At 39.7% G+C, this 27,996-nt stretch overlaps 1 protein-coding gene across 3 annotated transcripts in view; it reads left to right on the top strand.

Annotated features, from left to right (window-relative positions):
- CRACD (capping protein inhibiting regulator of actin dynamics) overlaps window positions 1-27,996 on the top strand; it is a 279,184-nt gene that overhangs the window by 125,002 nt on the left and 126,186 nt on the right. The window contains exons 1-2 of one of the 3 annotated variants that reach the window (XM_054553970.2): window positions 14,337-21,125; window positions 21,249-21,332. In XM_054553970.2, the coding sequence (XP_054409945.2) occupies window positions 21,110-21,125; window positions 21,249-21,332 (100 nt within the window). In that variant the 5' untranslated portion in view covers window positions 14,337-21,109. Of the gene's footprint in view, window positions 1-5,384; window positions 5,532-14,336; window positions 21,126-21,248; window positions 21,333-27,996 lie in introns of those variants that run through there. The other 2 variants (XM_054553975.2, XM_054553979.1) reach the window with 2 other exon arrangements.

The raw sequence follows: 27,996 nt of genomic DNA, 5'->3' as shown, positions 1-27,996 counted from the left end.
AGGTGGCATCTCATCGTACTTTTGATTTGTATTTCCCTAATGATTAGTGACGTTGAGCAACTTGTCATGCACTAATTTGGAATTGATGTATCTTCTTTGGAGAAATATTTATGCAAATCCTTTGTCCATTAAATAAATTGGGTTGTTTGTTACTGAGTTGTAGGAGTCACACTAGAATGGTTCAAACTGAAGTCTGGCAACACCATTTTTTTTAAAAGCATGCTTCTTTTTTTGATTTTTAAATTTTTAATGGATACATAATAGTTGCACATATTTATGGGGTACATGGGATATTTTGATACAAGCATATAATGTGTAATGATTGAATCAGGGTAACTGGCACATCCATCACTGCAGACCTTTATCAGTTCTTTGTGTTGGGAGCATTTCAAATCCTGTCCTCCAGCTATTTTGATATATACAGTAAATATTGTTAACTAAGTTGCCCTATTATGCTCCTGGACACTTATTCTATCTAACTGTATTTTTCTACCCATTAATCAACTCCTTGTCATCCCCCTCTCCCTGCTTCCCTTCTTTGCCTCTGGTAACTATCATTCTACTTTCTAGGAACATGAAATCAATTTTTTAAATCCCACATATAAGTGAGAATGTGACATTTGCCTCTCTGTTTCTGGCATATTTCACTTAACCTAATGTCTAGTTCCATCCATGTTGCTGCAAATGACAGGATTTCATTTTTTATGGCTAAATAATATTCCATTGTGTGTATATATAACACATATTCTTTATGCATTCATCTGTTGATGGACACTTAGGTTAATTCTGTATCTTGGCTATTGTGTGAATAGTGCTTCAGTAAACATGGGAGTACAGTGTATTAGTCTGTTTTCACACTGATATAAAGAACTACCTGAGACTAGGTAATTTATGAAGAAAAGAGGTAGACTCACAGTTCCACAGGCTTAACAGGAAGCATGATTGGGAGGCCTCAAAAAATTTACAATCATGACAGAAGGTGAAGGGGAGGCAAGCCATGTCTTACATGGTGGCAGGAGAGAAAGAGTGAGGTGGGAAAGTGCCACACTTTTAAACTATCAGATCTTGTGAGAATTCACTCACTGTCATGAGAATAGCATGGGGGAAATCCATCCCCATGATCTAGTCACCTCTCACCACGCCCTTTCCCTGACAGGTGGGGATTACAATTTAACATGAGATTTGGGTAGGGACACAGAGCCAAACCATAACATACAGATATCTGTTTGATACACTGATGTTATTTTGGATATATTAACATATGCAGCAGTGAGATTGCTGGATCATAAAGTAGTTCTCTTCTTAGTTTTTTGAGGAACCTCCATACTGTTGTCCATAGTGCTTGTACTAATTTACATTCCCACCAACAATGTACAAACATTCTCCTTTCTCTGCATCCTTGCCAGCATATGTTACTTCCTATCTTTTTGTTAATAGCAATTTTAACTGGTGTGAGATAATATCTTATCGTGGTTTTTGATTTTCATTTCCCTAATGATTAATTATATTGAGCATTTTTTCATATACCTACTTGCCACTTGGATGTCTTTTGCCATTTTAGTTGTTTTTTTAGCAGAAGTTCTGTTTTTTAATTTTTTTTAAATTTTTTAAATTTTTGTGGGCATGTAGTTATGAATTACATGAGATATTTTGCTTCAGGCATGCAATACATAATAATCACATCAGGGTACACACACAGGGTATCCTCTTTTGCCATTTTTAAATCAAATTATTTGTTTTTAGCTGTTAAGTTGTTAGAGTTCTTTATATATTCTGGTTATTAATCCCTCGTCAGATGGATAGTTTGCAAATGTTTTCTCACATTCTGTTGGTTGTCTCTTTGTTTGTTGTTTTCCTCGCTATGCAGAAGCTTTTTAGCTCGATGTAATCCCAATTGTTAATTTTTGCTTTGGTTGCCTGTGCCTTTGAGGTCTTACTCAATAACTTTGTCCAGGCCAATGTCCTAAAGCATTTCCCCAATGTTTTCTTGTAGTAGTTTCATAGATTCAGGTCTTACATTTAATCTTTAATTCATTTTTATTTAATGTTTGTATATGGTGAGATATAGAGGTCTGGTTTTAGTCTGTATATGGATATCCAGTTTTCCCAGCATAATTTATTGAAGAGATTGTTTTCTCCCCAATGTGTGTTCTTGGTGCCTTTGTGGAAAATTATTTGGTTATAAAAGTGTGAATTCATTTCTGGGTTGTCTATTCTGTTCCATTGGTCTATGTGTCTATTTTTAAACCAGTACCATGCTGTTTTACATATTATAGCTTTGTAGTATATTTTGAAATAAGGTAGTGTGATGACTCCAGCTTTGTTCCTTTTGCTTAGTTTTCTTTAGCCATTCAGGGTCTTTTGTGGTTCCATGCAAATTTTAGCATTGCATTTTCTATTTCTCTGAAGAATGTCATTGGCATTTTGATAGGGATTTCATTGAATCTATAGATCACGTTAAGTAGTATGGGCATTTAACAATATTAATTCTTTCAAACTGTGAGCATGGAATATCCTTCCAATTTCTTTTTTTTTTTTTTTTTTTTTTTTTTTGAGATGGAGACTCACTCTGTCACCCAGACTGGAGTGCAGTGGCGGAATCTCTGCTGACTGCAAGCTCCACCTCCCAGGTTCACTCCATTCTCCTGCCTCAGCCTCCCGAGTAGCTGGGACTACAGGCACCCACTACCACGCCCAGCTAATTTTTTTGTTTTTGTATTTTTAGTAGAGATGGGGTTTCACTGTGTTAGCCAGGATGGTCTCGATCTCCTGACCTTGTGATCCACCCACCTCGGCCTCCCAAAGTGATGGTATTACAGGCATGAGCCACTGAGCCTGGTGCAATTTCTTTCATCAGTGTTTTACAGTTTTCATTGTAGAGAGCTTTTAATTCTTTGGTTAAATTTATTCCTAGGTATTCTTTTTGTAGGTTTTGTAAATGAGATTACTTTCTAGATTTCTTTTCCAGATTGTTAACTGTTGGCATATAGAAATACTACTGATTTTTGTATGTTAATTTTGTATTCTGCAACCTCACTGAATTTATGAGTTCTAACAGTTTTTTTTAGAGCCTTTAGGTTTTTCTAAATGTAAGATAATGTCATCTGCAAACAAGTACAATTTGACTTCTTTCTTTGCAATTTGGATGCCCTTTATTTCCTTTTCTTGTCTAATTGCTCTATCTAGGACATCCAGTACTATGTTGAGTAAAAGTGGTGAAACTGGGCATCCCTGTCTTGTTCTAGAGCTTAGAGGAAAGGCTTTCAATTTCCCCTGTTCATTGTGATGCTATCTTTTGGTTTGGGTTTGTCATACACGGCCTTTATTGTCTTGAGGTATGTTCCTTTTATACCCAGTTTCTTGAGGATTTTTATCATAAAGCAATGTTGAATTTCATTGAATGCTTTTTAGGAGGCATCTATTAAAATCATCATATGGTTTTTGTCTTTTATTCTGTTAATGTGGTGTGTTGATTTGTGTGTGTTGAACCATTTTTGCATTCCTGGGGTGAATCCCACCTGATCATGGTAAATGATTTCAATGTGATGTTGACTGTGGTTTGATGGTATTTTGTTGAGGATTTTTGCATCTTTTTTATGTCTTTGGTTTTGGTATGAGGGTAATGATGCCCTTGTAAAATAAGTGTGGAAGTATTCCCTTCTTTCCAATTTGTTGGAACAGTTTGAGTAGAATTGGTATTAGTTTTTCTTTAAATGCTTGGTAGAATTCAGCAGTGAAGCCATCAGGTTCTGGGCTTTCCCTAATGAGAGACTTTTTATTGCTACTTCAATCTTGTTACTTTTTATTTGTCTGTTCAGATTCTCTATTTGTTCAGTCTTGGTAGGTTGCATGGATGTAGGAGGGTAACCATTTCATCTAGGTTTTCCAATTTATTGTTGTACAATTGTTCATAATAGTCTCTAATGAGCCTTTTTATTTCCATGGTACCAGTTGTAATGCCTTCTTTTCTGTCTCTGATTTTATTTGAGTCTTCTCTCTTTGTTTCTTAGCTTAGGTAAAGGTTTGTCAAATTTTTTTATCCTTTAAAAAAAGCCAACTTTTTATTTCATTAATCTTTGGTGGTTTATTGTTTCAATGTTATTTGTTTATGCTCCGATCTTTATTATTTCTCTCCATCTACTAATTTTGGGTTTGGTTTGTTCTTGCATTTCTAGTTCTCTAAGGTGCCAATGCCAAATGTTGATGAGACTGTGTAAACTAGAACTCTCATGTATTACTGATGGGAGTGCAAAATGATACAACCACTTCTGAAAAATGTTTCACAGTTTCTTACAAAGTTAAACCGAGGCAGAATGTTGAGCTCATTTCTTTGCATTTCCCTTCTCTCTGGGATCTCCTCAGCCTGTAAGTTGGACAAAAGGTCCATTCACTTTATGTTCCTCTAAATAGCCACTTTCTGCTAGGTTTCACAGTAGTTTTGCCCCATGCCTCCTAAAAAACCAGTAGGTGTCTCAAAAGGAAAAGTGGTACAAAATGTCTGACTTGCCTCAATTTTATTTCCCTTCTCCCTTAAGATCGTGGCCTCTCGTGTCCTGGCTGTCTTGGTAGTCCTCCAAAGCCTTTAAACAGATTTTAAAAATAACTTTTGTCCAACTGTTGTAGTTGTATTCAATGAGAAATTGGCCTGCTAGAAGCTAGTCCCTCATAGCCAGAACTGAGAATTCTTCTCTAAGCCCATACAAGCCAACCCCCATCAGGGCTTGACACCCTTGTCCATCCTGAGATTTGCAGTGACTTCGTCCTGTATTGTTGCCCCAGAATGTTGTCTTGTTTCACAGAGCTTTGCAAAGGGCCTGTGTTAATCTGAGGTTGTTTCTTGGACATTTTCTACCTCCATTCCAGCTAAAATCTACATTCATTACATCCTGGTTTTCATTCGGGCAGCGTTAGAAGGGATTGTGCACTCTCTACCCACAGGAAGCTCAGTAACCTAGTTAACTCTGTGATTTGTATTAGAGTAAAAAGGTGCCTTCACTAGGAAATAACCTAAGGATTACTGCCTTCACGTCTGCTAAATTGGATTTGTGTCTTCTAGCTTCTTGAATTTTAGTTAAACTACATGAAGAATATATGTGGAATCCTATGTGTAAGCATATGGAAGTCTCAGTATTCAGGGATGTGATTCTTTTAGTCCTCTCAAAAGGGGGAAAGTTAATAATAAATGCTTTTAAAGCTCTATAGTAAATTTTGGCTAAACAGTGCAAATCGAATATTAGTAAACCTAATTGGAAGCCTCGTGGAGGGGGAAGAAACCTCTTTTGTTCTAACTTCTGCCAAGTATTGGAAAAGAGATTCATTTTAAAGGCTCCCCAAGAGAGGATTGAAGACATAAAGTTCTTGATGTTTTGTTTTTTTCTCAACAGCTTTCAAGAGCAGTGATTCCCAGGCTTTCTCGGCAATGTAACCCATTTCCTGACATTTACGGCTGAAGGTGAAGTTTCCCTTTTGCAAGGAGAAAATTTTGGTGGAGAATTATCCAACAAGAAAAGGACCTGTGGCTATTAAGATAGGTAAGTCTTTTACGTAGAGTATGGAGAGGGAAGTAGCTTATGGAAAAAATGCTAAGGAATGTTTCATTTGTTGTAAGTGGGATTCTAGGAATAGTATGTATTTCACTGAATATCAGGACAAGTGATCCTTCATCAGTGATCTTCTAATCCTAGATTGCATTCCCAACTCTTCTACTTACCAGCTGAGTCAACTTGGACAAGTGACTTAAATTCTCTGAACCCCAGTTATTTCATCTATAAAAGAAAGTTTCATGGGAAAAGGTTTTGTAAATAGGAGAGGACATGTAATACAAAAATGTGGTTATCACCCAGGTGCGGTGGCTCACACCTGTAATCCCAGCACTTTAGGAGGCGGAGGTGGGCGGATCACTTGAGGTCAGGAGTTCGAGACCAGCCTGGCTGACATGCTGAAACCCATCTCTACTAAAAATACAAAAGTCAATCAGGTGTAGTGGTGGGTACCTGTAGTCCCAGCTACTCAGGAGGCTGAGGCAGGAGAATCGCTTGAACTTAGGAGGCAGAAGTTGCAGTGAGCCAAGATTGCGCCACTGCACTCCAGCCTGGGCAACAGAGCGAGACTCTGTCTCAAAAAAAAAAAAAAAAAAAGGTTATCATTGTTCACTGTTTTCTTGCTATTAGAAAATTCAATGGAAATAGTGGCCTTGAGTCTTATGGTGCTTTTGAGCCATAGAGCTTGGTCCTGTGAGTTTGGGGAACTTTGTCTTCTGAGTGCTGGGAGTGGGAGGCATTCCTCATCTGCCTCCCCTGTAAAAATAACATCACGTCAGCCGGGCACGTTGGCTCACGTCTGTAATCCCAGCACTTTGGGAGGCCAAGGTGGGTGAATCACGAGGTCAGGAGTTCAAGACCAGCCTGGCCAACACGGTGAAACCCCATCTCTACTAAAAATACAAAAACAGCTGGGTGTGGTGGCGGGCGCGTATAATCCCAGCTACTCGGGAGGCTGAGGTAGGAGAATCGCTTGAACCCAAGAGGGAGAGGTTGCAGTGAGCCGAGATCTCGCCACTACACTCCAGCCTGGGTGACAGTGCAAGACTCCATCTCAGAATAAATAAATAAATAAATAGCATCATATCATTCTTTTGGCTGCAGATATCTGCCACTTGCTTTTTGTAAGTTGTGGGAAGGGATGGAAGTTAAATATGAGATCAAAGGAAATAAAATAACAACTACCTATCAACAGTGACCTATTACGATAACTACCTATTAATAAAAACTACTCATTAGTTGTCTTAGTTGCTTTGATAAGCATTGTATTGCGTATTTGGTTACTTTATTTCATTAAATTCACATACCAGGCTTTGTAAGATGAATGTTACCTCTACCATGAGATTTCTCCTAGATTGACAGCACCCCTTAGGGAGTCACTTAAAGAAGATAAAAGTCAGTCTGATTTCTTGTAATTTGAGAGGTTTTATTAGGTGGTGGGAGTTTGAAGCTTTTAATTTTTGTCTATTTTTTTTACAATGAACACATACGGCTTCTGTAATAATTAAAGTGGTCATTTGAAAATGAATGATGGATTTTTAGAAAATTTTTTCTTAAGCACCTACAGTGAACTATATTTTTGATGTTTGTTCACATCAGTGCATGGAGCTTAATGTTCTAGCATGGATGGAGATGATAAATAATGCATATAATAAACACATTACTAGGATATTAGAATCCACTGAGAACACGGAGAAAAGAAAAAGTAAAGTAGAGCAAGAGAGGTTGCTTAGTGGGGTGGGAGTGCAAATTGCAGAAGGGGCCTCATTGAGGAAAGGCAGGAAGTCAGGAGTTGGCCCTGGGCCTGTTCCAGGTAGAGGAAGCAGTGGGTGCAAAGGCCCTAAGGAGGGAATGCAGCTTGGGTGTTCCAGCCACAGCCAGGAGCCAGTGCTGGAGCAGAGTGAGTGGGAGGGTCAGATCCACAGGAAATGATGACACTTCTTGGTTTAGATGCGTAAGATAGGTTGCCTTGTTTTCTTCCTGTCTACTTGATTTGTTCTGTTTCCTCTGCAGTTAAAGTACACTTACTCCCTCCACCCAGCACACACACAAAATACATACATTAGGCCTCTAGCACCATATTAATTTGCTAGGACTGCCATAAGAAATTAGGCAAACAGAGCTTAAAACAACAGAAATGTATTGTTTCACAGGTCTGTAGGCTAGAAGTCCAAAATCAAGTTAGGGCCATGCTCCCTGTGAGACACATCAAAGGGAAACCTTCCTTGGCTCTTCCTGGCTTCTGGTGGTTGGTTGTTGGCAATCCTCTGCGTTGCTGGGCTGCAGCTGCATCCCTCCAGTCTCCGCCTGTCATCACCTGGCATTCTCGCTGTGTGTCTGTGTCTGCACATGGCTGTCTTCCCTCTTCTTATAAGGACACCAGATATATTGGACTAAGGACCCATCCTACTTCAATGTGACCTCATCTTAAACTAATTACATCTGCAACAGCCCTACTTCCAAATAAGGTCAAATTCAGTGGCACTGCGGGGTCAGGACTTCAGCTTACTTTTTGGGGGATACAATTCAAACCATTACAGCTACCTTAAATAATAAGTAATAGATATTACTATTCCCATCTTACAAGTAGAGAAACAGGCTCAGAAAACTCAAATAACTTGCCCAAGATCAGAGTCAGTAATCAAAACAGCCAGGTGGGCTTGACACGATGGCTCACACCTGTAATCCCAGCACTTTGGGAGGCTGAGGCAGGCGAATCACTTGAGCCGAAGAATTTGAAACCAGCCTGGGCAACGTGGCAAAATCCTGTCTCTATAAAAATCACAGAAAATTAGCTGTGCGCCTGTGATCCCAGCTACCCAAAAGGCTGAGGTGGGAGGATCACTGGAACCAGGGAGGTTGAAGCTGCAGTGAGCTGAGATTTTACCACTGCACCCCAGCCTGGGTGACAGAGTGACCCAGTTTGTCTCAAAAATGAACAAACAAAAGAAGCAGAACAACAACTCCAAAACACACAACAACAACAAAGAAACAACAAAAAAAAAAACAGCCAGGTCTAAGCCAGGCATGTCCTAGCTATCTGCAGTCCCAGCCACTCGGGAGGCTGAGGTGGGAGGATCGTCAGTGTGATTTCACCATGCTGCTTATGTGCTACTAGGGCCATGATATCAGGCTGGAGCTGACAAGACACTGCCCTGACCCAGGAGTTGCACACATACGACGTTGCACTCCCTGTCCAAATTGCTTAACTCCAAGAGAGCTCACAACTGATGTTCTACCTCAGCTTTCCTATCAGAAGCCATTCCTCCTTCTAGCATGACAGACTTAGGAAATAGATGCTTTTTTCTTCTTTTAGGAAGTTTTCCAGGGAAGTAATACTGTAATTTTAAAAACATATGTAGAACATTTTGTGATGGAATTAAATGATTTTTTCTCATACAACATAGAAAAAAAAGATATGTGTGTGTGTGTGTGTGTGTGTGTGTGTGTGTGTGTGTGTGTGTATGGCTCCCTGAGTCCATTGGTTTCTTGCAATAGAATTAGGGGATTTTGGCTGGGTGCGGTGGCTCATGCCTGTAATCTCAGTACTTTGGGAGGCCAAGGAGGGTGGATCACCTGAGGTTGAGAGTTCGAGACCAGCCTGATCAACATGGAGAAACCCCGTCTCTACTAAAAATACAAAAATTAGCTGGGCGTGGTGGCGCATGCCCGTAATCCCAGCTACGTGGGAGGCTGAGGCAGGAGAATCGCTTGAACCTGGGAAGCGGAGCTTGCAGTGAGCCAAGATTGCACCGTTGCACTCCAGCCTGGGCTACAAGAGTGAAACTCCGTCTCAAAAAATAAAATAAAATAAAAAGAATTAGGGGATTTTGAAAGCCTTGAATATATTTTGGCTTTTCATTATGTTTAAAGATTCCCTCTAAACATGCAGCCGTCTAGCCATTTGTGTTCCTTGGCCTGCAGCCGCATCACTGCAGTCAACTCTAGAGCCTTATTTTAGGCATGGTCTTGAGGACTGCACCCGAGAAAAGGAAGGCTACACCAAAACAGAGCTGAGCACTTTCCTATGCCTGCACAGGCACATGGTGTAGAGGGACATCCTGGGTTAGGCTGAAGGAGGAAGAAGCGACGGAGGAAGAATGCTAGAGAAACGTCTAAATCCTGGTCAAGGAAAGCAAGTGCTCAAAGCTAAGTGTTGTGTTAAGTCTGGGAGGTGAGACAAAGCCACAGTAGGAGAACCATACCTGACCTCAAACCGGGAAGATTCCAGGTTTATCACGAACTAGAGCATGAGGCAAGGTGAGTGGTTCGGAGGTTGGTTGGGGAGGGCTTTGGGGGCCTGTTTGTCCATGGCTCTGACTGTGCCATGCGGGAGTGAAAGGGGAAGGTGTCATGTGAGCCTGGGCAGCCCACATCTGCTTTTCCTCAGTTTTCATTCAGCCATGTTTTTGTTTACATAGCCTTGTAGTTTCCTTTCAAGGTCCTTTTTTTAACCTCTGTTCTAAATGTGTTTTTATTCCCTCTAAGCTTTTGTGCTTCTCTTTGCATTTAACAGCAGATTGCTTTGGATCTTCATCTTAGTATAAAGAAGGGGAAAAAAAGCTGCCTCTCATCTAAAGATCCTCCTGCTCTCTGTTAACATTTCTTTCTTTTTTATTCCCCCAAGACAGAGTCTCGCTCTGTCGCCCAGGCTGGAGTGCAGTGGCGCGATCTCAGCTCACTGCAACCCCCGCCTCCCAGGTTCAAGTGATTCTTGTGCCTCAGCCTCCCGAGTAGCTGGGACTACAGGCATGTGCCACCATGCCCAGTTAATTTTTGTACTTTTAGTAGAGGTGGGGTTTCCCCATGTTGGCCAGATTGGTCTCAAATTCCTGGCCTCAGGTGATCCACCCACCTCAGCCTCCCAAAGCGCTAGGTTTTTAGGCGTGAGCCACCACGCCTGGCCAACATTTATTTTCTTTGTCCTGGAAGTGTGTGGAAATAGCAAGGTCATTATATTCTAGTGAATTAAAACGACCCTTAGTCTTTGTCTGATGTCACTGCCACCAGATGCCACTCCCTGGGACATACCTCCATCACACAGGTCTGGCTAGGGTTCTAGAGTCTAGTTAACACAGGTCTCCTCGATTGCCTTTTGGTTATCTAGCTGGCACTTCGTAGCTGCAGATAAATAGTTGCTGCTCTTGCTACTCCTGCAGCTGTTGATTGTGAAGTTAGACTACATGGGCCAGGCAAATCTGGGGTCATTGGTTTGAATTACTTCTCTGCTATCAACATTCGGGTAAGTACTCGGCTTTTCACAGGAAAGCCCCAAAGATGACTGATACTAGAATTTAAAGACTTATTTAATCCCTCTTATCACTATGGAATGGAAGCAAGATCCTCCTTTTTCCCCAATAGTGGTAGATTGTTGAGCAATGAGAAATAATTAGTTCTTTAATTATAACACTTTTAAAAATATTCAGGTGAAATTCACATAGCATGAAATTAAACATTTTAAAGTGAACAATTCAGTGGCATTTAGTTTATTTATTTATTTATTTTTTATTTTTTGAGATGGAGTCTTGCTCAGTTGCCCAGGTTGGAGTGCAGTGGCGCGATCGCGGCTCACTGGAAGCTCCACCTTCTGGGTTCACGCCATTCTCCTGCCTCAGCCTCCCGAGTAGCTGGGACCACAGGCGCCTGCCACCACGCCCAGCTAATTTTTTTGTATTTTTAGTAGAGACGGGGTTTCACTGTGTTAGCCAGGATAGTCTCGATCTCCTGACCTCGTGGTCCGCCCGCCTCGGCCTCCCAAAGTGCTGGGATTACAGGCGTGAGCCAGTGCACCCGGCCTTCAGTGGCATTTAGTATATTCAGACAGTTTTGCAACCATCACCTCTGTCTCTTTCCAAAACATTTTCATCACCCCAAAATAAAACACTGTACCCATTAAGCAGTTACTCCCCATTTCCCCCTCCCCTCAGCCACTGGCAACCACCAATCTTTCTGTCTCTATGAATTTACCTTTTCTAGATATTTTATATAAATGAAATTGTACGATCTGTGATGTTTTTTGACTGGTAAAATGCTTAATTGTTATTACCAATCATTTATTTTTTCAATCTTCTCCTGTCATTTTGCTGGGAGAGCTGGGGTGCTATGGGAATATTATCTTTCTAATTAGGACCTCCAAAAAGAAAACCCCTTCAGAACACCTGCTTCGCTTTAGTTGCTGGTGGACTTCTCTTCATGAGACAGATAGCAGTTTAGAATTTAGTTACTTAATCTGCAAGGATATGAAGAATTTGACTTCACCTTATTTCACTTCCACCGTGGGGCTCAATCCCCTTGGGCACCCTGTCTCCCCACCCCTGACTTATGTCATTGTTCTAGTGGTCTGAACTCCAGTTTATCCCATCATCCAGATGAACCTGTAATTGATATTTTGGCATTGGGATAGCTGGAGATTATATTGCTAGCCTAGGCAACAAAGCAGTCTCTCCCAAGGGAGTTAAATGATACTAGCCGTTGAAGATGAAAATTTGAGGAATACTTTACACTGTCATCTCTTGGGGAGGCTGATCACACCCATCCCTCCTTTCTTCTGTCCTTGGTGAAATAGAGGCTGCTCCGGGAGGGCTCTGGGATACAGACAGCAGAGGCTTGAAATGAGATTCCTCTCTCCATCTGCCAGACGTAACCCAAGATGAATTGCACAGATGAAGCTGGCAGAGAAATGGGAAACTGGATGGCAAATGAGGTTCTGAGGGAACCAAAATTCTAGTTAAATCCTTTTGTGATGGTAGAAGAGCTCTTGGTCTAATAACACAGAACTTAAGAATTAGGTTGCTGTAGTGCTAGTGGTTCAGCAAATGCAACCTGTCTGCAAGTCTCTTTCCTGTAGACTTCCTGGGAGTGTAGTGTTGATGAATAGGTGCCATGGGACCACAGTTAAACACAGGACAAATGATGACTTGTCTCCATCAAATGTGATTATTGTATACTGTACTATATGCTAGGGAGGACTGAATCATCAACTCTGTGCTCTAAGATATCTCTTCCAGGAGCTTGAAAACACCAACTTTAGAGTAACTAGTTTGACAAGCAATAGCAGAGAGATGGGGATGGGGTAGGGGCATTTTGTTGATTCCTTTCCTCTTCCCTCCCTCCATTAACATGCATGGAACTTTTTACATGCCAGACATAGTGCTGAGGGGTGAGGATATGAAGTAAGCATACTGTTCAGGAGTTCATGGTCACTTCCTCCTTCCTGTCACCTCTCTGCTGCCTCAGGTTCTCCTGCTCTTAACAGAGAACTGTAAGTAGTTGTATCTTGTCTGTCCTCCATGATAGGAAGTAGCTTCTAAAAGCCAGGGGGCCAGGCACGGTGGCCCATGCTTGTAATCCCAGCACTTTGGGAGGCCGTGGCAGGAAGATTGTATGAGCCCAGGAGTTCAAGACTAGCCTGAGCAATATAGTGAGACCTCACCTCTAACCACAAATTTTTAGAAAATTAGCCAGGTATGATGGCGCACCCCTATGGTTCCAGCTACTCACAGGGAGACTGAAGTGGGAGGATGGCTTGAGCTTAGAGGGTTGAGCCTGCAGTGAGCCATGATCATGCCACTGCACTCCAGCCTGGGCAACAGAGCAAGACCCCATCCAAGAAAAAAAAAAACAACAACCAGAGCCTTTGAATTTGCCATTGAACCTTTGAATCTAGCATTGCCCTAGCAAATACTTAGGGCATTGCAATGGGAATTGAACTTTATCAAATTGAATTCAGATATGTAAACAGATAACCGGGTGAAGTGTGATTAGTGATATTTGAGAGAGTTTTGCACAGAGTGCTGGGGAACACAAAGGGCAGCATAAACAACTGCCACAGGAAGCCTGCGGGCCTCCCAGAGGTGTCATTCGAGCTGTCTTGAAAGATGAGAAGGTGTTTGCCAGACACTCGAGGGGGGCACACAATCTCCACAGGTCACATTTATGTGAGCATGTTTCTTAAGAGAGGCCCTTGGATCCTCTAAATCCTGTCCTTTCTTTCATTTATGTAACTTTAGAAAAATGAATGCTTGATTTACCAGCAGCTTTGGATCAAGCCTACAGACAGTACAGGCTTCTCTTCCAGCAGACCATCATCTTAGTACTTCTAGGGGATAAAGCCAAAAAATACCCCAAACCAACCAACCAAACAAACAACAAAAAAAAGCTGTTGAATTTATTACCCCTACAATGTCCATTTTAATCTTCTTTTTCCTTATTAAAATAAATAAATTTTTTTTCTTCTAAATTGGCCCAAGTGAAGCCAATATTTCATTCCCATGATCCTTTCATCATTTCAACAGACGCACACTGAATGCCTCCCACAGATAAGGCACTGCTCCGGACTCTAGGCTCACAAAGAACAAACAGCAAGACAGTTTCTGCTCCCACAGAGACCAAAAATTGACACCAAACAGAAAGCTAAAGTCAGCATGGAAAATGTCCTCCCCTACCGTTTACTGTTAAAGCATAATCTATTGTTTACATAAATCCACACGGATGAAGTATTAAGCTTCTTGAAATAAATGACTAATTCTGAACTGCAGTTCAGAGGTCCAAGGAGCGATGAAGAAGGCTATCCTATGACTGGAAGATTTACCAGGAAAAGGAAAAAGCATCCTTAGTCTAAACTTCACGGGGCACATATTTTAAGAAGGCTCAGAAAGTTCATTCCATGCAGAAAAACATCCCCCAAAAGGAGCATTTAAAACAGAACTTAAATTTTATGTTAAGGACTTGGATATGTATATGTATTTTCAAAAATCTGTATCATTTTATTTTCATTTCTTTGTGGTAAATTTTGATGTTTTACTATTATAGAACTGGAACCCCAATTTCTAATAATTCTTTTTATTGGTCTAATAACATAGAACTTAACAATTGGGACATAGTTTACCAAGGCTTGACATGCTTGGCCCATCTAGGAACTCCTTAGTGCTTGAATTGGGGAGGGCCTGTGATAGATGAGATTGCTCACCCTGTTGCTGCCAATTCCGAATGCCCATATTCTCTTCTCCATCTCTTCTGGTCAATAGCTTAGCTGTCCTTAAAGGATAAATTCAACACCAACCCAGTTTATTCTCTGATACCTCCCGTTCCTGGAAGTGAGTGTTTTATTTTTTCCCTCCAGACTCCTACAGCAGCTCATTTATATCTGTCTAGCCTCTCTCTCTCTCTCTCTCACACACACACACGCGCGCGCGCACACACACACACACACACACGAGACACACAGAGAGAGAGAGGGGTTAACATTTTCCACCTGGCTTATAATTTTTGGTAAATATGTCATATCCCCTACTAAGTGACCATCTCCTTGGAGTCAGTGCTATTTTCCTTCATTGCTTTATATCTCATTTCCTCCACCCTCATTCGAATACCTATCTCAATATTAAACCATAATGGGCTGGGTGCGGTAGCTCACGCCTGTAATCCCAGTACTTCAGGAGGCGGAAGCGGGTGGATCACTTAAGGATGTGCATCACTTAAGGAGTTTGAGACCAGCCTTGCCAACGTGGTGAAACCCCATGTCTACTAAAAATATAAAAATTAGCCAGGTGTGTGGCATGCATCTGTAGTCCCACCTACTCAGGAGGCTGAGGGATGAGAATTGCTTGAACCTGGGAGGGAGAGGTTGCAGTGAGCCAAGATAATGCCATTACACTCTAACCTAGACAATGGGAGTAAGACACTGTCTCAAAAAAAAAAAAACCAAAAACCATATTGTACACTCAGCTGTGATTCAGTGACTTCAGTGATTGGGATTTCAGCCTAGATAAATATATGCAAGAATGTCTGCCTCTCTTCCCACTGCCATTATCCATAGCATAACTCCTTAAACATTATTTCGTAAAGTAGTTCCATGGAACAGTAATTCTAAGGAATATTTAAAAAATATTTCTTGAAAATGTTTATGGTTAAATACTTTGGGAGATTCTGAATTAAACAGAGTTAAATAAGATGTTTTATTGCAGGATGTATTCGTCTGTTCTCACATCTAGGTCATGCTGATATAAGAGATGGGCTTCTATGGCCTTGGACAGCTCTGTCCCTGTAGCTTTGCAGGGTACAGCCTCCTTCCTAGCTGCTTTCACAGGCTGGCATTGAGCGTCTACAGCTTTTCCGGGCATATGGTGCAAGCTGTCTGTGGATCTACCATTCTGGGATCTGGAGGACAGTGGCCCTCTTCTCACAGCTCCACTAGGCAGTGTCCCAGTGGGGATTCTGTGTGGGGGGAATCCAACCCCACATTTCCCTTCCACATTGCTCTAGCAGAGGTGCTCCGTGAGGGCTATAAAAAATAAATAAATGCACTATTCTGAGAACAGCATGGGGGAAACCACCTCCATGATCCAATCACCTCCTACCAGATCTCTCGCTAGATACATGAGGATTATGGGGATTACAATTCAAGATGAGATTTTCATGGGGACACAGCCAAGTCCCATATCATGGGACTTCTCAAATTGTAGGCACTGAGGAGATAAAGTGAATAATGTATCCCAAAATTATTTGACCAGAGAAACCTTGATAATTTTCCTAGAATGTGTATTCATTTTCTATTGGCACTGTAACAAAGTGCCATAAACATAGTGGCTTAAAACAACACAAATTGTAGTTCTAGAGATCAGAAGTCTCAAATGAGTCAGCAGGCCTGGCTCCTTCTGGAGGCTCTAGGGGAGAATCCCTTTCCTTGTGTTTTTCAGCTTCTAGAGGCCACCTGCCTTCCTTGGCTTGTGGCCCCTTCCTCCCTCTTCAAAACCAGCTGCAAAACATGGTCCAGTCTTCCTCTCTTCCTGCCTCCCTCCCTCCCTCTCTGTCTGTGACCTCTGCTTCTACCATCACATCCTCTCCTGTGATTCTGACATTTCTGCCTCCCTCTTATAAAGACCCCTGTGAATACACTGGGCCCATCCAGATAATCCAGGCTCATCTTCCGACTGCAACATCCTTAACTTCAGCACATCTGATCCCTTGTTCCCAGTTCTGGGAATTGGAAAGTGGACGTCTTTGGAGAGCCATTATTCTACCTGCCCCAGGACGTGTGTTCTGCGGCAGCACGTGCCTGTAGTCAGGGCGTTCGCCTCCATTCTGAGACCTGTGTGGAACGCCCAACCACCACGTACGACGTTATTTCTAAGGGAAAGTGAATTCTGAGTTGTGAAACAAAACAAATTAACATCTGTGATACACAGCCATGGATAAACTGTGAACTCTTTTTATAGTAACCTTGGCAGTGATAACCAAATAAAGACCAGTAAAGGCTTTCTTGTACATGAATCTGCTTAAACTCCCTTCTCTCATTCCCAGAGGTAGAGCTCTTGTTTTCACAATACATCAGACAAATTGTGTGCTAGAACTGCCCAGAAGAATTATTTTCTGTCAAAATCAAGACCTTTTAAACTGTATATAAATATGAACCTACTGTATATTGAAGTAAGAACAAAACTCATCATTTTGTGATAAGTTTACTCTTTATTCAAGAAGGTATACTGGCCAGGCGCAGTGGCTCACACCTGTAATCCCAGCACTTTGGGAGGCCGAGGTGGGAGGATCACCTGTGGTCAGGAGTTCGAGACCAGCCTGGCCAACATGGCAAAACCCCGTCTCTCCTAAAAATACAAAGATTAGCCGGGCGTGGTGGTGCATGCCTGTAATCCCAGCTGCTAGAGAGGCTGAGATGGAAGAGTTGTTTGGACCCAGGAGGCAGAAGTTGCAGTGAGCCAAGATCGCGCCAATGCACTCCACCCTGAGTGGCAACAGAGCAAGACTCCATCTCAAAAGAAAAAAAAAGAAGGTATACTGTGCTGGGAATTTTAACTTTTAACCATGTCATACCCAGTGCCCAATAGATTTCAGCAACATGTGTCTAATCCTGTAGTCACTAAATAGGGCATGATACAAATGTGAAATCTAATGTGAAGACTTATGGGAAGAGGTTCATGATGAAAAACAGTAGAGAAATGAAATGAGGTGAAAAGAACTCAGACCAAGAGTTAGAGAAAGGATTAAAGTCTAACATATATCATATCATGAAAATTTTGTTTTAAAAATAAGCTTTGGGAAAGAAAAAAAAAAACCATAAACATTGTCCCAGGCAGAAAAAACAAAGTACTCAAAGGAAGATCCTGGATTTTAAGTAGAATGAGAACACCTTTTCCGGATCTGAAAAAAAGTGCACTTTTCCCTGCAAAACACAGGCATGAAAGATCTTTGAAATTCCACATAGATTCGCGATACCTGAAATTAAATGGAATGGGATAAGATTGATTAATATTAGCTTCTCTTCACCCCAAACAGACAACACTTAACACAAGACTGAGTTCCTCCATGGCAGGGGCAGTGTCTGATTCATCTTTGAGTGCCCAGCTGATTAGTCCATTCTCATGCTGCTAATAAAGACATACCCAAGACTGGGTAATTTATAAAGAAAAAGCGGTATAATGGACTCACAGTTCCATTTGGCTGGGGAGGCCTCACAATCATGGTGGAGGATGAAGGAAGAGCAAAGGGATGTTTTACATGGCGGCAGGCAAGAGAGGGTGTGCAGAGTCACTCCCCTGTATAAAACCATCAGATGTCATGAGACTTATTCATTATCACGAGAACAGCAGGGGAAAAACCTGCCCCCATGATTCACTTACCTCCCACTGGGTCCATGGCATGACACGTGGGGATTATTACAATTCAAGGTGAAATTTGTCGGGGGCACACAGAGCCAAACCATATCACCAGCCTTGGGATACACCACGTAAAATGATCAAAGTTTGTTATCATAGCACTGCTTCATTTGGGGGAGACTATTTAAAAGAAATTGGCAAAAGAAAGGGTGTGTGAGAAAAGAAAAATAAAAAGTATGGTATATTGTAGACTGTTGAGATTTTCTGAGGACATGTCTAGAGATTTTCTTCCTTCCCAAATTGTTCTTTTCACTCCAGCATATAATTTTCCCTAAAAAAAATATGCAGTATGAGTAGAGAATAACAAAAGTATATTGAGATTCAGATGTTGATATTAAGTTATGAGAATCATTCTTCAACAAAATTGCAAATTGCTACTTGTTGTATACCCAGTGTCATACACATAATCAATCTCAGAGACTCACTTACAAATAGTCAAATTGGTGTATACTCAGTCAAAGAATGCTTATAGGCTATTATGTTTTATTTAGAAGATCAGGAAAACCAAAGTTTCTGTTTTTTTTATATTCCAATACTGGAGCATCCTCTGTCCTGCTTTTGTTGAGGTTGTAAAATCACTGAGGACAGCCTATGACTTCTTTTTCTATCCTCTGTTTGTGTAGTTTGATATTGTGGGCTTTGTGGGCACTCAGTGAGTAGTTGATGACTTGGATTAAATGGAAAAAAATAAGAGCACTGTAAAAGTCAGCATAGGTAGGCATAAAATGATTAGGAATACATTCTTTTACATAGTGAACTATATTGATATGTTTTCCTATCTCTTTACTAATATTCCATTATTAGATGGGTCGATTGTAAAGGACAAAGTCACAGGCAAGACTTTGCAGTATACAGTGGCAAAAGATTCTATAAAAGAAAATGTGTAACTGATTTCAGACCAATCCAACAGAGGGCATTTGTAAGCCAGGCCCAGGAAATTTCACTCAGAAGCAATAATGTGCCATTCACAGCAATATGACAGTGGTAAAGAAAAAGGTAGTGAAGCTTCAAAATACCCAGTTCTCTAGGGTGATGGGATTTAAGGTGAGCAACATGGAGCAATTAAGCCAAGGAAGCAGCTAAGAGATACATAAAAGGAATCAAAATTGAATAAGGAACCACTAATGTTATTGCTTATGTTTCAGAGGCAAGCAAAATGAAAAGTAAAACCATGATCTGAACGTTAGCATCACCCCCTGAAATTCATATGTTAAGATGCTAACCCTTAAGGTGATAGTATTAGGATATACAGCCTTTGGGGGGTGATTAGGTCATGAGGGCAGAGCCCTTATAGATGGGATTAATGTTTTTATGAAGGAGACCCAAGAGAGTTCCCTCGTACCTTCTGCCACATGAAGACACAGCAAGAAGGCACCATCTAAGAACCAGAAATTGGACCCTCACCAGACACCAAATCTGGAGCCTTGGAATTTCCAGCCTCCAGAACAATGAGAAATACATAAATTTCTGTTGTTTATAAGCTACCCAATTCATGGCATTTTGTTATAGCAGCCCAAATGGACGGAGACACATGGGACATAGAGATAGTTTTCTGGAAGTGGCTTGACCCTCTCCAGTAGTTTGAACCTCTGGGATAGATCTGGTGAAGTCCAAATGGAGACATTACATTTATGTGGAGACTGTGTTGTCACAGCAATAAGTTCAGTAATATTAAGAGAGGGATGGAAGTAATACATTTAGGACTTTTAAAAGTGAGTTACTTTTTGTAATGTTAATAGAAAGTATTGAGTTTGATCTTTTCTACTTGAGATTCTTCATGGATAATGTGAGTCTTTAACAGATGAAGACTTTGGGATGGAAGAGGTCAATAAAAGGATATTTTGAGTTTAAGGAAATACTTTATACTGTGATGTGCAAGTAGGAGGACACATGGCTTGCTTAATACAAACAACCAGCATTCCAGAATATGGGAGTTTCCAGGCTTAGAGGGGAGGGCAGTCAGAACATGGCTATAAATATGCAGGGAAAAGATAATCAATCTTCATGGCAAAATATTGTAAGAAATAGCTGTAAAAGCTACACAAATTCCAAAAGTCAGAAGTTTAGTTTATGGAAATGCAGATAAATGAATGCTTCAAAAATGGGGTTAGTCCTAGAAAAAGTATAAGAAAGACTAAAAAAAATGACATGAAGGTATTAAGACAATTTAGGTGATTACTCATATCAAGTAGGAAGGTGGGTCTCAAAGAAACCTATGGGCATATGCTAGAAAAGCATATGGAATTTAATTTTTCTAAGGAAACAAAACTTAAAAATGGAAATGTTTCATAACTGACAATACAGGAGGGCAAAAATTGACTTTATATAAATGTAAATGTTTCAGAAATTATTTTTGCCTTTGGTTGTGAATCCAGGATATATTTTTCTAATAAACAACCTCTGTAAGAATGAGTATCTGTGAAAACTTCTGAGTTATTGGGAAAATAACACAGGAACAATAGAAAACATTATCATTATCTTGTTTTATCAACCTGTTCTCTTATCCTAAGAATATGATGAGAAATTATACTGTAATAACACAATACAAATCTTCGGGTATTGGAGATCATTTTGAAATAGAATAGATGCAACGTGAGAGGGTTGTAAATTTGGCAAGATATATTTTGCTTATGCATAGTTTAGGGATTAAGTAGTTTCATTCAGTATAAACATTGCCTCTGTTAATACTAAAAAGGAAAGCGTCCCTGAAATAACCCTACCTTTCCTTTTCAGGTGGGTAAATTTCTCCATCAGGATAAGGGTCAGGAATTTGATGGAGACTGTAATTCAGTGAATGTGCGGTTTTTAGAGAGTGTGAAAAGCAATAATAATGTCAGTGTTTTATTACAGGTATCACTTTGTTTCCTCCATCTCTTCCATTTTTTTGCATATTATGTGATGAACATGATGAAAGGTAATGTACTTTCTTTCACAGAAATGGAGGATACGGGACAGAATTGATAACAGTGGGACACTCCCCCTGCCAATTTCATAAGCTTTGTGCTCATAGATTTGCATGCTGTACTTTTTATTTCAGTGACGTTTAACAAAGTCATGGCCATGGAGGAAATTAAACTTACAAAGAATGTCCATAATGAGGCTGTGAGTGCTGATGTTTCAGGTATGGTACAAAGTGGTGACTCTGAGTTGCAAAGTAAAGAGACAGAAGACCTCTATTCTTTTTAGTGTAGAAAAATACCTGGATTTACCAATAGATAAATTGTACAATAACCTCATCTGTCTAGGACACATCAAAGCACCTAGATATAAGCAAAAGCAACAGCTAAAGCAGCTTAAACAGATGCCATCCGTCCTCTGCACTAAACTCCTTTTAGGCTCTTGCTCAACATCTAGTGACTCTGTCTTTACATATAATTCTATCATGCTTGATTATCTAATTTTCTATCTCATAAGCACAAGAAGCAATAAATTAGAAAGGAGAAGCAATTATGAAAATCAGACTCACCTAACTAATAAGACACTTGAAATGTGAAAGGAAGAGGCAGAAAACTTACTTTAAAATAGGCACCAAAATACTTTAAAATAGAGGGCCATCGAGAGGGACAGACTGTTATATATTTACTTCAGTTTCTCCTCAAGACATAATTTTATTGCATCAAAGCTTAATAGCAATGGCCCTGAAACATCCAGTATTCCATTCAGTATATAATCTATTATAGAAAAATTCCCATCAAAAATGCTTTAATTTTCAAAAATGTTGATACTGATAGGGATAGGGGATTTAGTTAACATCATCCTTCAATAATACCAAATAAATAAGAATTATCATAATATATTACATTGAATAAGTCCTAAAATATATGTTTTTATTAGTAGTGATCAGAACATTTTGATTTTATATTCCCATTTTATTTTCTTCCTGCAAAATTCCTTCCGGTAACTTACAGGGAAACTGTTGATGATTGGATTTATCACACTTTCTTGGCAGAGATTAAAAAAAAATAAATGTAGCTAATTCATTCTTGCCAGTTAATTTCCTCTGTGGGGTATTTTTTGCTCTGTTTTAGTTAATTTAGAGCAGAGTTTCTCTCCCTTTAAAAAAAATAGTAGGTTGAAAATAGCTTAGTTAGATGTTACACACTTTTCTCTTTAGGAAAGTAGAAATCAAAGTTAGGAACAGGAGAGCTAGGAAGACATTCTCAACATGCTAACACTAAACTTCTCTTTCTTCCCTCCCTCTTTCCCCCACATCACCAACACACACCCTCTGGCCAATATATGACTTTACAGTGTGTTTGTGAAAGCCTGGCCCAGCATAATTTTCTGTGACTCAGACAATGAGGCTTTTACCACATCTCTAGGGAGGTTACAAAGTCTATTAGACTTCTCTATTTCCTTGTTGTGCAGGGTGATTTTTTTTTTTTTTTTTTTTTGAGACGGAGTCTTGCTCTGTTGCCCCGGCTGGAGTGCAGTGGCAGGATCTCTGCTCACTGCAAGCTCCTCCTTCCGGGTTCATGCCATTCTCTTGCCTCAGCCATCCAAGTAGCTGGGACTATAGGTGCTAGGCGCCTGCCACCAGGCCCGGCTAATTTTTTGTATTTTTAGTAGAGACGGGGTTTCACTGTGTTAGCCAGGATGGTCTCGATCTCCTGACCTTGTGATCCGCCCGCCTCAGCCTCCCAAAGTGCTGGGATTACAGACGTGAGCCCCTGCGCCCAGCCGGGTGATTTTTTTTTTAGTTTAAGAAATGTATTTTATTTTTCTTGATTCTGTGACTTCTTCGACTACGTTATTTCTTATCTTTCCTCATTAGAAATCACTAATTTACTTTGCTGTGTGATTCATCTGCACAGTTCCACAGTTACTTGTTGGTATTTAGGAGCATAAAGGAGTTGATCTCTTATTTAAATCCCAGATCAGATTCCATTTTCGGAAATCAAAAACATACATATAAAATGGCGTACATCCACCACACGTCTTAAGCTATCATTTCTTTGAAATATAAGAAAATGTGCAGCCCATTGACCATGAACTTCAAAAAGAAGAGAGGAGGTGCACTTCGTCCTGAGGGAAGTTGTGATATCATAGGTCTTTGACATTAGAAGTTGGCTCTAGCATTAATCAGTGAAGAAGCAGACCCATAGTAGTCTTATTCCTCCTCTTGTATATAATACAACAAGATATTCTTCCCATCTGGTCCTGAGTAGGGCGGAGGCTAGTGTTTAGTATGGAAATATTAATAGGAGGAAACAAAACAATTAGAAAGTATGCACTGACCTACTTAGTACCTGTGAAGAAGTAGAAGCATAAAACCTTCCACAGAAGAGGTCTTATTCTCTATGTGTGAGAGTTTTATTATCTACTGTGTGCCAGGTGCTATGCTCTATGTTATTTCACAAGTACTGTATTTCTTAGAGTCAGGGCCATGTCCCTTTATTGTCTGTAAGATGGAAAGAGAAAATGTGTCCCTTCCTCATGCTGACTGAAAGTAAACAAAAAAAAGACAATATAAATTTGTGCTCTTAAAGTTGAAGGGAAAATAAATGGTGTAGAAAAAATAATATATTTTAAAATAAGACCAAAGTATTAACGTTGTTGGGGGGGGACTAGTTTTTGTTGAGGTGACTCGTGATTCAGATTTCATAAAATCTGAGGAGCCACAGATTATGTAGTGTTCAGTAGTCAATTTCCTGTTTTTCTTTCATTATGTGCTTCCTTACTTTTTTATCAGCTTCTGGGTTTTCGTTTATGTTTTGGTGGGCTCCTTTTCACCTCCTCTGGAATGGAGTGGCATTTTGGGGGCAGTCAACCCTGACAGCTTGATGCATATACAGTAGGCAAGCCCACGAGTTCTTTAGGAGTGGTCTTGCCTGATATATATGTGTCACGGGTGTTCCTCCTGAGTTACACTGCCGTGGAAGGATGATCAGGGGAGAAATAGCCACTTAAATGAGATGTTGCCCGCAAAAATACTATCAAAATAGCAAACTGAAAGTAGAAGTGCTGAAATGTTGTGGCAAATATTGTATAAAGCAGGCCACTAGCTCCAATTTGCAAATGTTTGGTTATATAGATATCTTCACTCTAATAGCATCTTTTTCATGCTTTTATCAGCAAGTTAATTTAGGTGTGAGTAACAGACTTAAAGAGAACCTGCCCAGGCGCAGTGGCTCATGCCTGTAATCCCAGCACTTTGGGAGGCCAAGGCCAGTGAATCACAAGGTCAGGAATTCAAGACCAGCCTGACCAACATGGTGAAACCCCATCTCTACTAAAAATACAAAAATTAGCCGTGTGTTGAGGCGTGCACCTGTAATCTCAGCTACTCGAGAGGCTGAGACGGGAGAATCGCTTGAACCTGAGAGTCAGAGGCTGCAGTGAGCCAAGATGGTGCCACTGCATTCCAGCCTAGGCAACAGAGTGAAACTCTGTCTCAAAAAAAAAGAAAAAAAAAAAAAGAAAAAGAGAACCTAATATTTCTTTATGCCCTTAGTTTGAAATCTAACCAATATTGGTGTGCTTTATGCCTCACTCCCTAAGAACTTGTCAAGTTTCCCTCCAGAAAGACATTTTCTCTTCTTTGAGCTTCCAAGAACAGATTTCACATCACTGCAAGTTAAACTTCTGACTTTTAGGATCCCAAGCTGGGAATAGTGTCTCTTTCCATAGACTAGATGATAACATAGAAATATTCTTTTGTTGCCATTTAGTTTGGGAATAAAAATGGATTTCATTTTTATATATTTTTTCAAAAAGTAGAAACTTCAAATATTCAGAAATCTATTATTTTTTTACCAAATTCATTATAGCAAAACAGTTTCACCTTTATGTTGGTGATCACACTGGCTTCTCTTTGAGCATCCTAGATGCAGTATTTGTTGTAAGTTCTCCCTTTCTTTGTGGCTTAGCATTCAAATAGAAAGTTCTAATAGAATAGCCAGTCCCCAGAGAACTCTCGTCCATTACACTATGCTGTTGATAAATGGAATTAATTTATCCTCTGTGGCTTTTTAATTAAACTAGAACCTCATTTTTTTATATGAAACAGTTCAACACAATGAAATCTTCACTAATCATCAGTTGGGAACCCAGAACCTGAGTCAGATTAGAAAGAAAAGGAATGGACATCTCTAACTATACTTTCTCTCTCAATATTAACACTGTTAGTTCTAATAAGCATAATGGGAGCATTGATCACTCTACACAGGGGCTCTATAAGTTGCCATAGGATATGAGTCACCCTTCAGAAGTTTTTTAATATGCGACACTCATTTCACTGATGCTTTAAGAAGCCACTTTCAGCTGTATGCTCCTCAAATATCATTGCCAAGAACAAGAAATTGGAAAGAGGCTTGTCCTGCTATAGCTTTTATATATTCTACTACCTTCCAGAATTTTTAATATAAAATTACTGAGAAATTAACAAAGAATACACTGTAGTATTTTTAAATAGACTTTATTTTTTAGAGCAGTTTTAGGCTCACAGCAAAATTAAGTAGAAAGTACAGAGAGTTTGCCTACACCCTCTGCCCGCACAGTGTAGTATTTTAAATTTTAAAATTCACTTTCAAAAGTAAAACAACTTTATTGAAACATAATGCACATACCATAAAATTCATCTTTTAAAAGTATGCAATTCCATGTGTTCCAGTATATTCATGCAGTTGTACAATCATCACCACTAATTTCAGAATTAAAATTTACTTTTAAAAAATGAAATTAAAATATCATTTAGGAAGTTTAAAGAGAAGGAGAAAAAATACTCATTTCTAAAACTCACCATTCAAACCAAACTCTTGTTATTTTTTGGTGAATTTTATTTCAGCTTTTCTTAACATCCAGTTATTTTTATATGGACTAATGAGAGAATTATTTTTTAAATTTCTTATGAGCGTCTTTGGCTCTGTCTCTTTAAGGCTACTCAGAGTGTGCTGAGGTGTGCTGTGATTTTACTGCTGTGTGTACACATGAAAATATTCAAGTGAAGAAAATAACTTAATGGCTACGTATGCAGTGATGTGATGCTTTCTAAAATAAACCGTCTCTCTTTATACTTGAACTTCCCAGAGCACTGTTAAAGCTTTAGACTTTTGGTCATTAGTAGTTGATAGATATCTTTTGTTCCTGCATTCTAGGGCATGAAAACAGTAAAAGCTTAAATTAATTGATAAAACTGGCATGTCTTTAGATGATGCTCTTCCCTTAAACTAAGGGCAAACTTGGCACTGGGCATTGTGGAGTGATTTCCAGTAGCATTGATGGGAGGACTGAGCAGTGAGCATGTAAGAGGGAACAACAAGAGAAAGACAGTCAATGGGAAAATAGACGGTGGGTATGAAATGCTTTTACGGAAGTTTCACAGATGGCCAAAAAAATACATGAAAAGATGCTCGGGGGATGTAAATGAAAACAGTTTTTCAAGTCCATGGAAACAGTTTTGAAAATTGTTTTTCAAGTCCATAGAAACAATTTTGAAAATTGATAATGTTGAGTGCAATGAAGGATTTGGGCAACTGGATACCCATGCACTATGAGAGTGTAATTCATGACCCTATTAAGACACTTAATAGCATGTATTAAGATTCAACATTTCTAGTCTCTTAATTGAGGAATACCACTCTTAAGAACTTTGCAGAGGTAAGAGCATATATTAAAACACATGTACAAGTTGTTTATTGAAGCCATATTTGCAATAGTAAGAAGTTGGAGACAAGTTATTGTTCAGCATTAGGAAAACTCGCTAAATAAATCAAGATACAGATGGCCCTTAAAAAGTATGTGGTACCTGTCTATGTACCGCTTAGCGCACATGTGCATGATATATTTTTATGTGATTGAGTGGAAATTACAATTTTCCTTTTATTTACAAAAAGTGCATTTGTAGCTAAAGCTGTTTATGTGTAGGGAAACTGGGGTGGAAGATATTTCACTCTTTATTTTATATGTTTTAAAAAAATTGACTATGAGTGATTTTTACTTGTTTTCTTTTCCTGTTTTTCAAGTGACATCCTGTTTTTTAGACGGAGTCTCGCTCTGTCACCCAGGGTGGAGTACAGTGGCGTGATCTTGGCTCACTGGCAACCACCACCTCCTGGGTTCAAGCGATTCTCCTGCCTCAGCCTCCCAGGTAGCTGGGACTACAGGAGCCTGCCATCACACCCGGCTAATTTTTCTATGTTTAATAGAGATGGAGTTTTGTCATGTTGGCCAGGCTGGTCTCGAACACCTCACCTCAGGTGATCTGCCTACCTCGGCCTCCCAAACTGCTGGGATTACAGGTGTGAGCCACTGCGCCCAGCCTCAGCAACATTCTTAAGCTTTCCAAAGATGAAAGATTACAGCAATTTGAGCTAGGCTAAAAAAGTATTGTCAAGTAGAAGTCTTTGAGGAACAAACTTTAATGAATAGGTTTTAAAAAATTCTAATTAGTATATCAGCAGCTTATATAGAAAAAGTTGTTTCTAAAGTATATGGAAATAGTTTTCACTCAGATTAAACCTTCTGAAATAACTTTTATTTTTTCTAATAAAACTATTTTATGATCACTATAAAACATTTTGAAAAGAAATAGGAATATAAAGAATATAATAAAAATCACCTGATTCCATCACCTAGAGATAATAGTAGGCTAAATCTTAAGACTAACTTATGATATCAATTTGAAATTTAAGAAGATTTTATTTTCACTATGAGAGTTTGCTTCACCCTAATCAGTTTGTCTAATTGCTGAATTAGTTGGGGGTATGTGTACAATATTAATGAAATTTCCTGAATGATTCTTATAGAAAAATCAGCTTTGGTAATGCATATTGCAGTAAGAATTA

This window comes from Pongo abelii, chromosome 3 (genome assembly GCF_028885655.2).
Source record: "Pongo abelii isolate AG06213 chromosome 3, NHGRI_mPonAbe1-v2.0_pri, whole genome shotgun sequence".
Lineage (NCBI taxonomy): Eukaryota > Metazoa > Chordata > Mammalia > Primates > Hominidae > Pongo > Pongo abelii.
The sequence above is the reverse complement of the archived record's forward strand: the minus strand, read 5'-3'. Positions and strand labels throughout refer to the sequence as shown.